This window comes from Otolemur garnettii, unplaced genomic scaffold, assembly GCF_000181295.1.
Source record: "Otolemur garnettii isolate 467f Iridium unplaced genomic scaffold, OtoGar3 scaffold00013, whole genome shotgun sequence".
NCBI lineage: Eukaryota > Metazoa > Chordata > Mammalia > Primates > Galagidae > Otolemur > Otolemur garnettii.
Window position 1 is genome coordinate 21,781,613 of NW_003852408.1, and position 18,156 is coordinate 21,799,768.

At 38.6% G+C, this 18,156-nt stretch overlaps 1 protein-coding gene across 1 annotated transcript in view; it reads right to left on the reverse strand.

The window, feature by feature from the left end:
- UNC80 (unc-80 homolog, NALCN channel complex subunit) overlaps nucleotides 1-18,156 on the reverse strand; it is a gene marked incomplete at its 3' end in the record, with an annotated part of 190,042 nt that overhangs the window by 146,835 nt on the left and 25,051 nt on the right. Inside the window, exons 7-12 of the mRNA XM_023510374.1 lie at nucleotides 8,126-8,387; nucleotides 6,786-6,920; nucleotides 4,856-5,072; nucleotides 4,050-4,190; nucleotides 2,742-3,010; nucleotides 949-1,320 (exon numbers count right to left, since the gene is read on the reverse strand). Of these exons, the coding sequence (XP_023366142.1) occupies nucleotides 949-1,320; nucleotides 2,742-3,010; nucleotides 4,050-4,190; nucleotides 4,856-5,072; nucleotides 6,786-6,920; nucleotides 8,126-8,387 (1,396 nt within the window). The remainder of the gene's footprint in view (nucleotides 1-948; nucleotides 1,321-2,741; nucleotides 3,011-4,049; nucleotides 4,191-4,855; nucleotides 5,073-6,785; nucleotides 6,921-8,125; nucleotides 8,388-18,156) is intronic.

The window sequence follows — 18,156 nt, forward strand, 5'->3', positions numbered from 1 at the left end:
TTAAATTCAGAAATAATCAATAAAGCTACGAGGACGGGATACTTAGAGACATGAATGGACTGAGGCTAGGAGAGTTGTTTCCACTTAAAACCAATACCATATAAATCATTCAACTATAATCAACTATAATTCTTGCCTTGTTTTCTCCTTAACTGTGGTTAAAGTTGGCTGACAAAAACGTGTTACCCAAATCAAGAGAAAGAACTTTGTATGGAGGAAAAATTATACTGGTTGTTGTGGACTGAATATTTATATCCTCTCAAAATTTATATGTTGAAATACTAACCCTCATTCTGAGGATATTTGGAAATGTTTCTCTGGGGACTGATGGGATTAGGTCCATAGAAGAAAAGACTCAAGAAAGCATGTAACATGCTCTCTGTCTCTCTCTCTGTCTCTCTGCATATGCAAGAAGAAGAGGCCATATGAGCTCACAATGAGATGGTGGTCACGCACAAACTAAGAGAAAAAACCAAACCTGCCAGCAAACTGATCTTGGACTTTCCTAGCCTCCAGCACTATGAGAAATAATTTTCGTTGTTTAAGCTGCTCAGTCTGTGGTATTTCGTGAAGGCAGCCTAAGCACACTAAGACACTGCTCATTTAGGTCAGACTCTGAAAGTCTTGAGAAAAAAGCTGTTCTTGGTGTCAGACTGAGAATTGTGGAAACGTAGTGTATCTGAATTGTTTTCCTGCAGAAATAACATGACCAGAGAATGAGCTATAACATCGCTTGGATGGCAATGATTTCTAGATTTAGAAAACTGTTCCATCTAACTTGTTCCCACCTGTGCCTGCTGAGAACCTAATGAAGAGATTTCTACACGTGCCACTTGGTTACGGTAGTGACAAGTTGTTGTTCTGTGTTAATAAACTGCTGGCAAGCAAGCATTGGGAAGATGTTGGGAGTGACATTTAATGAAGACACAAAAGGTGACTCAATCCTACCTTCTCTTGGTTTTTATCATTTTTCTCGTAAGGGCCGCCTCCTCCTCCTCCGCCTCCTCCGCCGTCACCTCCTCCTCCTCCTCCTCCATCCCCGCCGCCTCCTTCTTCTCCTCCACCATCTCCAGCTCCACCAACTGCAGGGCCCCCAAAGCCAGAGGTGGAACTTCCAGACACTCCTTTGAACTGGAAAGTTCCCTCACTTGGTTTTTTTTCCAAAGTCTCATTTTCCTTGTTCTCACTCTTCTTTCGATTTTTTTCTACACAGGGCACCACACCAAGCTGAAGTAAACATTCCACAATGTTCAGGGCCACGTCACAGATGCGAGAGCTGATGTCATGGTTAAGCACAAGATAAACAGCTTTCAGGACCACCTGGGGAAGGCAAAGACAAACAGAGGTCGATTCTTCTTCTTATTCCTAAATACATCTGGCTATTCTGTTCATCCATTTCTTTAGGCTATTCCATGATCATGGTATTGTGACCAGCTTCCCAGCCCATTTCCCTCCTCCTCCCTCCTCTCCCCAGAGCTGACTCTGGGAACAAGGCAAGTCCCTCCTCCCCCCAGGGTGACTGAGAACAGGCTTCCCAGCCACGTCCCCAGGCTCCCACCTTCCCCCTAGGGTTGCCAAGGACAAACTTCAGAACAAGGAAGAAAACCCTGAAGTTCTCAGTAGATGAACAATGGTGGAAAACTCACTGAGACTTGATTAATTACTGTTATATAGCCATAGCCATTGTGATATGAAATGGATCCATTGTCAACCAAAGCTGTATTAATCATGGTTACATTACTGTAACCATTGCTGTATCCATGACTACCCGAGCTGTAATCCCCCTTAACCAGCCACGTTTTGCTTCTGTAATATGCTTGCACAAAACCTATAAAAGACAACCCACCCCCCTCTTTCACTGCTGACTGCCTCTCGAAGCAGCAGCCCCTGTGGCAGGTAAAATAAATTACTAATTAATTAATCTAAGTGGGTCCGACTCTATCTTATTAGGTCATAGGGGGTACAACATTGGGTATAAATGATTCCAATAATTTTTAAATTTTCCTCTTAGTTGCATTATAAACTTGTGCATGTGCTTAATATAGAGTATAAATCAACCCCCAAATTTAAACCACATACACAAATCATCTCACTTAACTCTTCTAAAATTTGCCGTGATATAGACAGTTAAGGGGAATACTGAAGCATAGTGAGTTACATCCAAAATACTTGAGCATTTAAATTATGTCCCTCTATTGATTTTAATATTTTAAATTATTTGTTACACCAAGTTCCCTAATGTGTAATAAAAATTTTGTGAAATATAATTGTAAAATATGATAATCCTTTCACTTGCTATTAACCGTGCTCAAGACAGGCATTCTTGAGAAAGCAAGCTTAAACCTTTTAAGAAGTTCTATTCATTTTCACATTTACACAGGAGGTTTATAATCCTGGTGCTTGTATAACAAAAGAAAGTGGAGAGTACTTTATTCTCATTCTAGAAAAGTGGGACTTGGGAATACACACATAATTACATATCTGTATTCAGTATGCACTGTGGTTTTCAGATTACAAAAATATTCTGAGATCAGATTAAATCTAATGCAGTGTCTGAAAAACAAGGAAAGAGACATCTGTGATGGTTGACACATTTGTGAAATGTTTTATATGGGTACCTTTTCACTTTAAGGTTCAACATTTCTAGGAATTTATATGCCTATTTCACACAACCCTGTAAAAATGAGAGCAAAGAGTCCGTATCTTTCCAGCTTTGGTAAGAAACAATTCTTTCTCCTTACCGAAAGATCAAGCATTCCATTCTTGTGGACAAAGTTGTTGGTCCCATCAATATGTTCTGTGTCCTCTAAGTAGCTGTAGTTTATGCAGGAGTCCGTGAGGCTTCGAGGCAAGTTTGCACATGCCAGGGGTTCATGTGGCATCTCTGGGATAGGCACCTGGTTGCAGAGCTTCCTCATGTGCTCACTGAAAAAGTCTGCATAGCCCACGTTGAATGACGCTAATGTGGTATTGAAGGTTGCAACTGTGATGGTGGAGATCTGGGATCGCACTAATAAAGTGAAAGCAATGTCTTAGTTTTCCCTATATTAACCTGCAACATCATTTAGACGGTTGTGCTATTATTTAAATCATAGCCACAATTACAGCTGTAGCTTTCATAAATATTTGACTTACAGTATCAAGTATAGTTATTCTCAAGTACCATGTATAGAAGCCATTAAAGCCATGTAATTCATAGTAAATATTGAAGGTTATAGAGGAATGTGACTTCCAACTGGCTTTTCTAAGGCTGGTTAGGATTCAACTTTTGTCTAACATTAACTTAGTTTAGTTGATCTTAATAGGTAGATTTTAGTCAGTGACATATGATAGCTCATATTGATATAAACTATTTATCTAGAATACCTGTTTTTATCTAGTGAATTATGGAACAACGAACAAAAATAGTTTTTTTCTCCTCTGGTTGAAAGTAATGGAGGATAATTTGTGGTGGTAGCTAATAGACGTCTTTGAAGATTTGAAACAGAGTTCAGGAAAAAGAGGAATTAAATTATACTTCTATAAAAGCATAAAAATAAGAGCCATTATTTTGTTAAAAGTACAGAACAAGAACTTGTCTTCAATTCCACCCAGAGATACATGTTTGTTCCACACAAAGCACACAAGGCACTTATCTGAAAATATCAGTGGCCTTGAAAAGCAGTGGCTTTCCTCCTGCTGCAGGACAGCCTTTCAGAGGGAGCTCACAGAGGAGCTGGAAGCACTGAATCTACATGTCTTCCAAAGTGCCCCCAGCTCTGAGGCTTATGACCTTTCAAAGACAACTATGAATAGCTTGTCCTTGCTTTTCCTGTGAGAGGCATGTCATTTATAGTGTGCTATCAAATAGCTATTGCTTGTACAAAGGATATGCTAAGAATGATTAACAAGTAAATTACCAAGCAATGTAATACAGTATTACAAGTTTTCAAAAAACATAAGGGACCAGATTACAAAGAAATATTTGTTTTCATTGGTATAAGAACAGGAAACAAAAAACCAGAAAAAAATATCTGAACCCCCGTCTGCGGGTCTCACCTCCTACCCACCTTCCTTGATGGTGTTTTCTCCATGGCTGTTGGAGTGGTCCGGGAGGTCACTCACCAGGGTGTGGTGGGAGTGCGAGTGCCTGGCACTCAGACTCTCCATCTCAGTGGCTGCATCTGAACTGCCCCGTCGGGTCAATTTCCCTGGAATAAACAAAGGCACCCATAAGATTGTTTACAAATTGGAAAGACTGCTGAGATTTTGTCTTTCCCATGGAGAGAAGTGAGAGGAGAGGGGATATGAGGAAGAGGGGGAGCCATAGCCAAAATAACAGGAGTTGAACTTGCTTTGGGGGTGTTCAGGGTCAAGGTGATTGATAAAGCTTCCCACAAGAAGGTCAGGCTTTATCTAAGCCAAATGTCAGAAACCATCTGCTGGGGCCTGGCTAGCTGCCAGCTCCTAATTTTAAGCTGGCCTTCTTAATATGCCATCCAGAAAGAAAAAAAGATTTTTTTCTTTGCTTTGTTTCTTCCTTATTGGTAATATCAGAGTTGAATAAAAGTCTGTCTTTTGATTCACAAAGAAAGTTAACACAGAGAGTCCTCTAAGGCCATATTTCTGTATCTAGAGTGAGCTCAATAGGACAGTCACCTGTCTAATTATACAGAATGCTTGCAAAATTAATTCAATTATCTGCATTTCTTTGCTGTGAAGATACAACATTATTTCGATACTGGGGAACCTGTAATTGGGCCTAAATTTCATTACTGAATTGCTCAAGAAAGATCCAGGTTTGTTGGGAGCCCTAGCTGCAATCCTGAACAGGTCGCTCAGGCCCTGCCCGACTGTGGAAGGCCTTTGTGATCACCTAAAATGGTGGTTTGCCAGCCTCCTTTTTCAATGCCTCGCCGGTCTTCCCCAAGCCCAGAGAAACTTCCGAAGGAGAATGTGCTACGGGTGGGGGACACATCCAGGTGGTCCTCATGGAGCAGGAATGGCACTCCCATTCTTCGAGGCCTCCTCTTCCCCGTGTGGTGAAAAGGAATGGAGCCTTTTCTCTCTCGATCTTCTTTGCGGCTCTTGAACTATAGTGATGAGAGAGGAAGGAACAGGCACAGAGCAGAGGGAAGGTTATGGTTTGCCTCCCAAGCAGCTCCATCAACTGCAGTGAACTACAGGAAATGTTCCAGGAAGAGGAGTCCCAGAAAATCACTGAATACCATGGGAGAAATCGCCACATGTCAAAAGAGTGAAAAAACTAGGCAAAAGGACACATATTCCATGAGTTTATCTCCCAGGTTGGGTTAGAGGAGACGTTCTCAAAGTGTGGTCCCCAGATCAGCAGCATTAGCTCACTCGGGAACTTGTTAGAAATGCAAGTTCTCAGACATAACTGCATCAGATCCTCAGAAGGTGAAGCCCAGGGATGTGTTTTAACAAACATGGTAGATAATTCTGATGCACATTACAGTTTACAAAACACTGTTAGAGTACAAGATCCCTGAGTCACCACGTGGATCAGCCTATGTTTTTCCTTCCATCTTACAAGATTGAGATTCACTGTTTCAGCCAGCCAACAGCAAATGGATGCCACTGCTCACAAGAAGAGTCAAAAAAGATACAGAGCATACACTGGCACAAATCCATTATTTCTACCAGTCAGACAAGGTGAACACAAAGTGTGACTGAGAGTTTAGAACTGCTTGGGAACCTTTCAAAATATACCAGTACATGGGCCTAACCCTCAGCAATTCTGATGTAACTGGTCTGGGATCAGGCCTGGAAACTTATATTTTTGAAAGATTCTTAAAAATTCTCATGTGCAGCCAGTATTGAAAACATCATTTCCCCCCCTCAAATGATCAATGTTTCTAGAAAAACTGTGTGGCCCTTGCTCACGCTGCATCTGAATGAAAGCAGACCTAACTATTTACTGAGCAACGCTTTGTGCTCAGAGATAAGTTAACGAAATGTTCTGTGTTCTTCCTTGATATAATTAAACTAATAATTTTGGAAAGGGGGAAAACATTACATATATATTTGCTCCATATGTTATTTTCTATTTCATTATCTCCATATACTTATAAAAGAGGAGGATGGAGTGGTGGATTCAAAAGAGTTTACTATTTATTTTATTTTTTTACTGTTGGCACTGGGATAACCCTCTTTTTTAATTTTTTTTATTAAATCATAGCTGTGTACATTATTGCAGTCATGGGGTACAGTGTGCTGGTTTTATATACAATTTGAAATACCTCCAGCAAACTGGTTAACATACTTCGTGGCATCCTCTTAGTTATTGTGTTAAGACGTTTAAGAGTTTACCATTTAGCTAGAAGACCTACTTTTGAATTCAGACTCAATCTTTGGCAAACGTCCTAAAGTTTCTAAGAGTCAGTTTATTATCTCCAAAATGGGAGAACAAATACCTCATAGGGTTCAATGAGAACTATTTCTATAAGGTACTTGATAAAGCGAGTTGACCCATACAGAGTTATCATCACTGCGACCACAGCTGCCTTCATCCCCACACTACACCAGGCACTTTACACATGGCATTAGGACTGAGCTTCCTAACAACCCTGAGTAACATTTACAATGGGAATCACACTCATACTCGCAGAGGGCCTTCCACAAGGCCATCCTGCAAACCAGTGTCATAGCTAGGAGCAGATTTCTCTTTTGTAGGTCTCTTTCCCACTCTGCCTGACACTGTTATCTGATCTAGAAACACCTCAGGCCCCATTGATGTTTTAAAATTACAAAAATATTCAAAGAGCATATGCAGCTGTACTCACCTTCTTAAAAATGTTCATGCCCAGGTCTGAAGAAAGATCAGGGACTGCAGACCTCCGCAGATTGGTCAGCGAAACCTTGGAAAAAGCCTCAGGGCTAAGAGATTTTTCCTCCTCATTACACTTCATAGTGAGATCCTTAATAAAGACAGACAACCATCAGGGACTTAGGACTTTATATACAGATACTTTTCTTACTAAGATGTCACATTTTTTAGTAGGAATATGCCTATGGTTTTAATATATATATTTATGAAGTACTTAACTGGCAAATCTGGACTTTTAGAATACAAATTCTACTATTCAGAAAATATGTTTCATAGTAATTTTAACTTCTGTTTGGAGTTTTTAGAGGTGAGGCCTTGCAGCCCCAGATCTAGAATGCTAAGAAAACGGGGAGACACTGAATATTTCTTTTTGTTTTATAATTGAAGAGTATTTTTCCATTTAATGATTCACCAAAGGAGATATCCACTTGGGACAAAAAATCTACTATGAAAAGAGTGTCTATTTCTTTTTTATTCTCATATTGCTCACACTTATTTTCAGAATATGCAGAAAAAAATTGAGACCCAGCTAAATTCACATTTAAGTAAATTCAAACAACTGGAACACACAAGTCATATTTTCCTCTACATTTTCAATGCACAGTGCTGATGAGGAAGAGGGGAAAACAGGTGCTCAGGATGATACAGCTGATGTGAGGACTTCATTTATCAAAAAGCAATTTTCATGGGGATGTGGCCACATCAGTGTGCACTCAGTTGATGTCTTCAAATATTTATAATGAAGGAAGATGATCACAAAGCAATATTCCCAATGATGACACAGACACGTTGGAAACTTTTGAATTATGCAAAAGAGGTTCAAATGTTCAGTAAAATTCTAGTGTCCCACACAATTTATGATATTAGTAATCAAGAGATTAAATGTTAGAACTCTCTATTAATTAGTACTTTATGAGGAAGAACCAATTCCACTATTCTGGATACACTAAGGCTTATACTAAATTCCTACGTGCCAGAGATGCACTTCTTTGAATGGTAGATTAAATGCTAAAAAGCTGCAAAAGGGGCCAGCACCTGTGACTCAAAGGAATAGGGCGCCAGCCCCATATGTCGGAGGTGGCGGGTTCAAACCTAGTCCTGGCCAAAAACTGAAAAAAACAAACAAACAAACAAAAAAAAAAACTGCAAAAGGGTCCGTCAGAGAAAGGTGCAAGGGGAAGGATAATGCCAACGTAGGAATCCACCAAGCAAACAGTCAACACTGGAGTGAGAGCTGGAGGTACAGAAGTAAAAAGAGTTGTTGGTTCAAATGACAATGGACAGAATTTCTCTTACTTGGGTTTTGTGAGTGTTCACGAGCGAGGGGGCTGCTGCCACCATTGAGCTACTCCGGGGTCTGGGCAGGAGGGGAATATCTGGCTCCGGGGGCCTTTCAGGCTTCTCCTCCAACATGTGTCGTAGTCTTTGTAGATAATACATCAGAGACCACTGGGTGCCTTCTTCAGACCAGTGGGGCTGGAGTAGGCAGCGAAGAACGGCAACGTCAAAGTAGGTGGCATAGCGGGATCTTTGGCACGGCGGTATCACGAGGGAGCTCCTGAGCCCGTGGCAGAAAGAAGATGGTTACTTGGCAGCCAAGCCTCCCCAGGGGCAGCACAGCATGGCTTCTAGCTCTGCTTTTCTCACTCACTGACTCATTCGTCTCTTGTCTGGTTTACTCTGATATCCTCCTAACTCCTATCACTCATCCTACTTCTGCTAAGTACTTCGTAAACGCGGAGATATTGAGAGAGTTTCAAAGGATGGGTAGAAATTAGCCAGGCAAAGTTGAGGTTGGGGCAGGAATCAGCATTTCGGTAAGAGGAAAATAAAATGTCTACAGAGATATTGATTATAAAAACCACAAGTTTGGGGAAGAAAGCGTAAGTATTTAATATAGTTGTTGAGTGATTTGGGTGGTGGACAGTGACGAGAGTGGGAGTATAGAAATAGATGAGGTTCAGATCACGATGTTTCCTTTATACTAAGAACAGGTTTGGCTTTTACCCTGACAAAAATAGAAGTGATATTTGTCTTGCCTACTTCATTGGGCTATTTTAATTTCAATTGAGAAAATATTATGTAAAAGAACTAAGAAAACTGCAAAAATGTGAAACGAACAAAAGTTTTGCTATGAGGAAGATAAAACAATTTTGAAAGTTCTAAATTTATATATCCTGGTAAAACAGCAAAACTGATTTAAAAAAAATCCAAGTTTCTGGAATTCCATGATTCAATTTAAGGTCATAATATATTTATTACTTAGTGTTTGGCTTCATTTCACTACACAATAATTATGAGCCATTACTCAGCATGATACATCATCTTGGGAATCTTAGGTACAATGAACTAAACGTGTCCCCCCAAATTCCTATGTTGGAATCCTATCCCTAAACATGGTGGTATTAGGAGATGGATACTTTCTGTGGTCATTAAATCATGAGGGTTGAATCCTTATGAATGAGGTTGATGCCATTATAAAAGGGACCCCAGAGAGTCCTCTGCCCTTTTTCTGCTGTGCAAAGACCCAACAAAAACGCAGCTGTCTGCAGCTCAGAAGAGAGCCCTCACCAGAACTTATCCACGCTGGCACCCTGATCTCCAACTTCCAGGCTGCAGAACTGTGAGAAATAAATCTCAGCTGCTTATAAACCATGTAAACTGTGGTATTTTATAATAGCCGCCTGAAGTGGCTGCATGAATGGATATGCAGGTAAGTTGAACTTCCTCACCTGGAGGAACATGGGATCTCATGAAAAAAACGGACAATAACTGTCAAAATATAAACCTAGATCTTCTGCAATCCAATATGATATCTTAAATCGAAAGTCTAAACTTAACCTCTAAGTGCAATTTCCTTCTGAGTTAGATAATGCAAAGGAGAAATTTTTGTACGGTCCCTTGACATCAGCTAGTAAACAGGCACTGCCCACACATGAAGAGCTCGCATAAAAAATGCAGCCACTCAGAGTGGGAACGAGAGATTTGCCTAAACTCTCTGGTCCATATGTTTTGAACTGAAGATTATGACTCATTAGTGGCTCAAGAAAATAATTCAAAAGGACACAGTTGCTGTTAACCTATGGACTAGAATAAAAACTATGGAGTAAGGGCTTGTACGTTCAATGAAAATTTCATCTCCCTTCACAAATTGTTGGGTCACTAGTACAATATCTGTTACTGTTACAGTAAAAAGTTCAAAAATACAAACTCAGTTGCCCTGTGAATCCTTTCAGAGTCTCTCTACTTCCGTGTCAAAGTGCATGTTCTACACTGTTATTTCTACTCTTGCTAATAGCATTGTCTAGTGCACTGAGGGGTGATTGCCCAGGTACGTTGGTTTTGAATTTTAATGCTCTCTTACAGCCTAACATTCTTGAATATTTTAACTGACAAGGAGGAAATTAAATATAAGTTCAACCACAAAAAATGCTACAATACTCATTATTTAACTGACTTGGCAATCATATGAGGAGAAGCTTCCTACAATTCTCCAAATTCCCATATATGCTGTGCTAGAGTTTATCCTTTCGCCAGAGAACTAGAAAACTCTTGGGCCACAAGTTACATGACAACCTTGAATCCATGGTAAAGTGTCTGCCAAACACTTCTTCTTCCAAACATTTCTCACAGTTCTACAGACCCCAGCCTAGTCCTAGTCACCATCACGCATCAGCAGGTTTATTACAATTACAACCTACTGATCTCATTGCTTCTTCCCTTGTTTCTCTAACCCTCTGCTCAAGCCCTTTCATAGATTATTATGAAAATGCATATTCCCTCCAGTGGCCAAGAAGGCCTGCACAATCTCACTGGGTTTACCGCTTCAACTTTGCTCTCCACTGTGCTTGTCTGATGTGTCAGTTATTGATTTTTTGCCTTTCTGCACCAAATTCATCTTTTTTAGGTAAATGACCTCTGTTTTAATCTTTTCATATCAGCCAATGTGCCAGTTGCTTCCTCCTGAGACCCTGACTGATCACACTTCCAAACCAGCTCAAGGGAAAGTAACAAGCCTGATTCTCATTTTTACCTGTTTCCTAAAAGGCTTTCAATACCCTTTTCTTCCCCCACCCACTTCATTTCTTTCTTAAAGAAGCATGACCTAATCACTCTTCTCAGCCTATTATTTATACTTAAAATAATAGAGTTTTTAAAAAAAATTTTTTTTTTCAGTACTGTACTCTTGGATTTATAAAGAAAAGACAAAGTATAAGGCTGGCTGGCTACCAGCTGGGAAATTTGAGGTACCCAAGCCTTTGTGACAATCATTTGATTTATTATAAGACCCTGTGAAGCTGTTGTTTTCTTGATTGGGCTGCTGTGATTAAGGCAGATATCAGTAGTTTGACAGCAATATTTCCCCTCTTTAGCCTAGCTGCAGTTACTCTTTAACCTTTACTTTTTCCCTACATCTTAGAGTTGGAAATATTTCTAGTTAGAAAATTAAATTAGGGAGTTTCATAAATTATTTCAAATTCCTAGAGCAGTGCTCTATATTAGACGCCAGTGGACCATTTCTTTGAGAATGCCAAGAAAGATAGGAAGGGGAAGGCTGAGAAAAATGCAGACATCACGTCTTACCCCAGGCTTACTAAACCAGAATTTCTGAGGATGGGCTCCAGGAATCTTTATTTTAAACCAAATCCCCAGGTATTCCTTACATACTCTTAGTAAGACTGGAGGGCAGTTGCCCTAGAGAAACAGGTAATACTTAATTCCTGTGCTTTTAGGCCAACAGCAAAAATAATTCCTACAAAGAAATACCATAACTGAGATAATATACTGACAATTTTGTTCTGAGGTCACCGGTGACTAGATTTACCTCTTTGTCTACACATAAAATTTATCTGATTAGAAAATAATTGCTGGCTGTTCCATTGAGTCCTACAGACATGACCTGCTTTCTAACAGCTCATACCTGTTCAGCGGGTGATGGGCTGCAGAGCAGCCAGACCCCACCAATACTAGACGGTGATCAGTCTGTGTCTTGTGTAACTAAAATTAGTGAAGTAAATTTAGATTTCAGTTCCTTAATATTGAAAGAGACTCATTTGAAACAATAATGAATTAATACATTCGGCAGCAAATATTTATAACCTGCAGCACTCCCATTTAAGTCTAGATTATTTGACTTAAAGTGTGAGCTATACTGGACTGACTCATCTCTAAAAAGCAAGAATTATCCATAAAGATTTGTATTTCATTTAGGATAGCATTATCACATATAATCAACTAGTCACTAACTAATAAAAGTTATTTTAGACAAAAGTCATTTTAGTTAACTAACTAACATGTGGGAAACCAATTTATATAACTACAGAAAAATGGTATGGGGGAGGCACATTGTATCATAGGACAGAAAAGTTGTTTTTTAACTCTAATGTTCTATGATTCCATAAGTTATTTTGTAGGGAAAAAATGATTTCATAAAGCAATATGAACATAACTTTCCTTCTAAATGATATATGTAAAAATAATGAAGAGATGCACATATTAAAAAAGTTGATGTCTACAGTTACCTGATATGTTCCTGGGTGATTTTTACTTATTTTTTCATATTTTATGCACTCAACATTTTTTGTGTAATTGGCATTATATAAAATTATATGCATAAAATAAACAGTATGTTATGACAAAAAAAAGATTTTCCAAAAAGGTAAGAATTACTTTAATCTATTTTCCAAGCAACTATGGCTCTGGGAAACCAAGGTATTGTTAATTAGGGTTGGGAGATGATACTAGCGAGTTTTGAAGGCAGATAAGCACTCTGGCAATAAGGGCCAACCTGTGGAGGCAGGGAACCATGGGAATCAGTCTTGACCTTATGCAGTATACAATGGAACATGAATTGTCTACGGGTATAGTCATTAAAGATGAAATCTCACATTAATTTTAAAAAGGTACCTTTTCACTAATGGCAGAGCACAGGGAAGACGGATGTGCAGTGTGGTCAAGGTCAGAGCAAAAGATAATGAATTGGATTTATTTGGTACAAACAGACAGCCTTTGTTGCTATGATATTTGCACTGTTTTGTTACTGAAGTTCTCTTCATTTCTGATTAATACATAAACTCTTCCAATGAAGATGCATTAACATTAGCATTTTCTGAAAGTTACTTTGTACATCATTTCCATGGCAACCAACCACTGCAGCTAGGCAGCGAGGTGACCTAATTCATATTGCCAAAGTGCCACCAATTCATGTCTAAATGATATATGTGAGTGTACGTGTGCCCCAGGTGACTGGATGCAGAGGTATGTCACAGAATGCGTATACAAGCACATGGATGCATGCTTTAGTGTAGTAATGTCAGAGAATGGGGAAAATGTCCTTCAACAAAGAGAAATCGTGGACATTATAAATTGGCTTTGTTTTTACAGACAAGTCAGATGGAAACCATTAACATTTGATTTTGTCAGAGAAAACAAACACCATTTGCTGTTTATATTTGTAAATGTCTAATGCTTACTATGGTTGAGAAAAAATATGTAAGGAATATAAAATCATGGATATTTTGTGACTTCAAAATTTTACCCTAATCTTAATCTTGATGGCTTTTTTTAGAAGTCAGGACGAAGCATAGTATTTGAAATAAGAGATCACTCACTCTTATCCTAAAGTCAATTTAACCTTTGGAATTTGTATAAAACAGAGTTAGTGGAGGAGGATGCTCAATAATTGATGTGAGGAAAATGTACAGAAATAGTAAAATAATTTTAACATGTGAAATTATGATGACATTACATCATTATTATTTGTTGTAGGCTGCCTAAAAGATAGTCTCAAAGATCCCTGCCTCCTGGTAAATCCACCCTGAGTGGTCTCCTCCCACACAGTCTTAGAGTTTGCTGGTGTGGTTTACAGAATATAGAAGTGATAAATGTCACTTCAGAGATGAGGCTATAAAAGACACTGAAGATTCCATCTTCGTTGCTCCCTGTCTCTCTTGGATAATTTGTTTTTGGGGAAGCCAGCTTCCGTGTCATTAGCAGTGCTATGCAGAGACCCAAATGGTGAAAAATTGAGTCCTCTGGCCAATAATCATCTAACAAAGCTTGAGAGCAGATCCTTCAAACCAGTCAACTCTTCAGACGACTCCCAACATCTTGAGAGACCCTGAGCCATGATCACTTAGCTAAGCTATTTCTGGATTCATGATCTTCAGAAACTATGTAAGATAATAAATGTGTTTTGTTTTAAGCTGCTAAGATTTATGATAATTTGTTATCCAGAAATGGATAATGAATAAAGATTTTACTATTAAGAGAGAACCCTAAATTTTGGGAAAAGGCATGGAACCAGGCAGTAGTAGAAGCAGTATAGACTTTGAGGCAAGTTTTTTTTTTTTTTTTTTTTTTAAAGCATAGATTGCTTTGCACAGATTGTGGGTAGAACTCCTGAACTTTGAGGAGGCTGCTGGTGAGGAGGGCTTAACAAGAAAAAGCAGCAGACTACCGAAAACTGGAGGAGGAAGGTCCTTGTCATGGAGTGACAGAAAGTTGCTTGTTGTGATATGGGGAGCTAAAAAAATAGCACCTAAAAAACTGAGGGCTGTAACAAAGGAAATTTCCAAATAAACTGTTGAAGTTTCCCTCTGATTTATTCTTGCTGCTTATCATAAGTTGAGAGAGAAAAGAAATGAACTAAAGAAAGAATCGTTAATGACTAATGATCTGGGACTGGATGATTTTGAAAATTCTCAGCCTCTCCAGATGGCAAATAATGCTAAAATTAAAAAATGGCTTCCAAGAAAACATACAAATCTAGGGTACTGTTGAAAAGACATGATCTAAAGATGAGCCAAGGGTGAAGGTACAAGATCATTTGCTAAAACTTCAGCATGATCTAAGGCCATACCTCAGAATATTGATCCGTCAGACAAAAGGCCCTCTGAAGATTTTGAGAATGAAAGTATTTAAACACACACACACACACACACACACACACACGACATCTAAGAAAGGTAAGGGTGGTGTTCAACAGAAGCCTAAGGTAGAGATTAAATCAAAGAGATTTGTGGATATTAATGTTGTCCAGTCTGATGGACCCAGGAAGACTCACAGTGGACCCAGAGTTTTTAAAAGAATTGTATCAGCATAATCACTTCCAGAGATGGTACAAAATAAAAAGAGGCTGTTTGAGCCACATAATTTTACTGGAAGGAAGCAAGCTGAAAAAACTACTCAGCCATAAACATGTGCCACCTTTTCTGAAATAGAAAAGTTGACTTAAAGGATGAAATTAACAGCCCAGAGGGTGAAGCCAAGAGCCCCCTGCAAGAACAGGACTGAGTTCTAATCAAGGAGTTCCCAGTATTTTTCCAGCTTAATTTAAAAATTGATAAGGACCAAAGCCTTTCACTTTCTGTATTCTCCCTTGGAATATATCTGCCCACAGCAGGTAGACTACGTCCATTTCATCATTGTTCGTTGGGTGTATTTGGTGCAGATAACTTGTCTCTTAAATGCACAGACATTTTTAAATCATAGGTAACACGTGACAGATTAAGAGAAGGCAATTCTGAATGTAGAAATGTAGTTTGCAAATAGTTGCAGAAATCCATGTAAAAAATGATAAGGATTTAAAATAAGGCCATGCCTGTGAGGTGGGAGAGAATGGAAAGGACTTAGGAGATATTATAATAAGAAGACAGAATGTGAAATGGTTTGGAGGGAACCAAACCTCATATTTCTGACTAGGATGCCTGGGCTCCTAGTACTGCCAGCCACCAAACCAGAAATAAATAAATAAATGAACATTTAAATAATGCCATGAATGTAAAGACTCTAGCATTGTTTTACACACACAGAAGATTTCCACAAAAGGTAGTTATTATAGTTATCCTCTCTAGTCTGTGTTCTTAGTAAACTGCCTTTCCCAAATATGATTTAGTTATGCCACTTATAATTCTGTGAGTCATTGTTGTCATAGGAAAAAATGAGAGCCTCGTGGAGGTGGTGGCGGTCACAATAGTTACTTCCATATAAGTGGAAAATTAATATGGCAAGAGTTTGTTCAGGTCTCACGGGAGGCATTCTTGATTCCCCTCTGATGCTATTCACATCCTTTATAATCTTCTCTTGAGTGAAGCAGGACCTGTGACTTGCTTATAACCAAGAAAATATGGCAAAGGCAATGGGATGTTGGTCCCGTAATTAGGTTACTTCATAAGACAAAGGTGATGAGACATCATGACCTGAGGTTATGTTACATTATAAAGACTCCGCATGAACAGACTGAAATTAGAATTTCTCCTCCTTGCTGGTTTCGAAGAATTAAGCTGCCATGTTTTATGGTGCCCTAGGGAAAAGGCCCTGTGGGCATGAACTGTGGGCGGCTTTAGGAACTTGTAGTCAATATCCAGCAAGAAAACACAGACTTCAGCCTAAAGCTGCAGTGAGAAGAATCCTTCCAGCAACATCAAGGAGCTTGTCAGAAGTGAACCTTTCCCCAGGGTCATTCTGACACCCAGATTTCAGTTTGGTAAGACCCTGAAGCAGAGAATCCAGAGAACCCTCTGGTGTTCTGTCTTTTGTCCTAGAGAACTTGTGAGATAATAAATGTGTGTTGGTTAATGTGACTAAGCCTGTTGTCATTTGTTACACAGCAGTAAAAAGCAAAACGAAACAAAAACCCTCAGCAAAACCCCAAACTAAGTAAAGAACCATAGACGGAAACTATAGAAAAGCAAATTTTGGTCGAATATGAGATGGACATTCACCAAAAAGAGGTATCTCAAAATAAAAGGCATCAAAGAGGACGAATTCCTCATTGCTTAAAGCAGCAGTTCTCAACCTGTGAGTCGCCACCCACAGGAACTGTATTAAAGGGCCGCGGCATTAGGAAGGTTGAGAACCAATGGATTAAAGTATTTAAGTAGTAAAAATGATGTTCGTGCATCCAGCTAAGGCAGCAGTTCTCAATCAGTGGGTTGCAACCCCTTTTAACTGTATTAAAGGTTCGTGGCATTAGGAAGGTTGAGAACCACTGTGCTAAGAGATAGGAGATTAGATTGGTTATCCTCACAAAGTTCCTACTACATTATTTGTTATTTTAAAATTTTTCTTGTCTTTAACAAATAATAATTATATTATTATGGATGTATAATAATATACATGTGATATATGTATACATTATGGAATAATGAAATCAAACTAACAAATACATCACCTCATATTTTTATTTTGTGATGAAAATATTTAAAACCTATTCTTTTAGTACTTTTGAAGCATGTGATGGGTTATTATTTCTAGTCACTATTCTGTGTAAGAGAACATTAAAGTTTCCCCCTCATCTAAATGAAATTATATCCCCTTTTATCAACATCTTCCTCTTTCTCATCATACCCCTCCCCTAACCATAACCACCATTCCACTCTTTTTAATTTTATGAGTTCAACTTTTTTAGATTTCACGTATATGACAGGATTTTAAGTACATGTCATTGTCATTGCCCTGGAAGAGTTAATCAGTGAATAAACACAAATAATGCCATTTATATAACCAAAGTTGTTGACAAATTTCATATTCTCAGTCTGTATTAGATTATTAAGTGAGCCTATTGCTTTTGAAGTCCAAAGAAAACATAAAAATAAGCACATTATGTATTATTTTTAAAGGCATAACATAGTATTTTGGTTAAAAAACAATTATATTTATATGACTCCATGATTCCAACACTTGTGAGAAATCTTTCAAAAACTCTGCACTTATGTAGCCTGGTTTTAGTGCCAGATGGAGCCAGATTATTTATAAAAATTATCAAATGGAAAGTCAAGTCAGATACTGGAAGCTTATAAAGGACTTGTACCCAGAATATACAAAGAGCCCTAAACATAATAAGACAACCCAGTTAAAAAGTGAGCAAATGTTTAAATAGACATTTCATCAAAGAAGATAGTCACACAGCTGAGAAGCACATGAAAATATTAACCTTGCTAGCCATTAGGGAAGAGTAAATTAAAAGCACAATCAGATCCCACTGCACACCCACTAGAATACAAGACAGGCAATAAGAGGTAACAGGTGTTACCAAGAAGACAGAGGAACACACCCTGAGATCGTTAGTAGGAATGTACAATGGTGCAACCATGTTGGAAAATAGTTTGGCAGTTTTTTAAAAACTTAGATCTAAATGTGCCATATGACCCAGCAATTCCACTCCTATTGACCCAGCAGCAATGAAAACCTGTGCCCCCCATCAAAATTTGTCAAGTAAATGTTTACAGCGGCATTATTCATAATAGACAAAACATGAAAACAACCCAAATATCCATAAACTCATTAATGAATAAAAGAAATTGGGTAGATCCATACAATGGAAT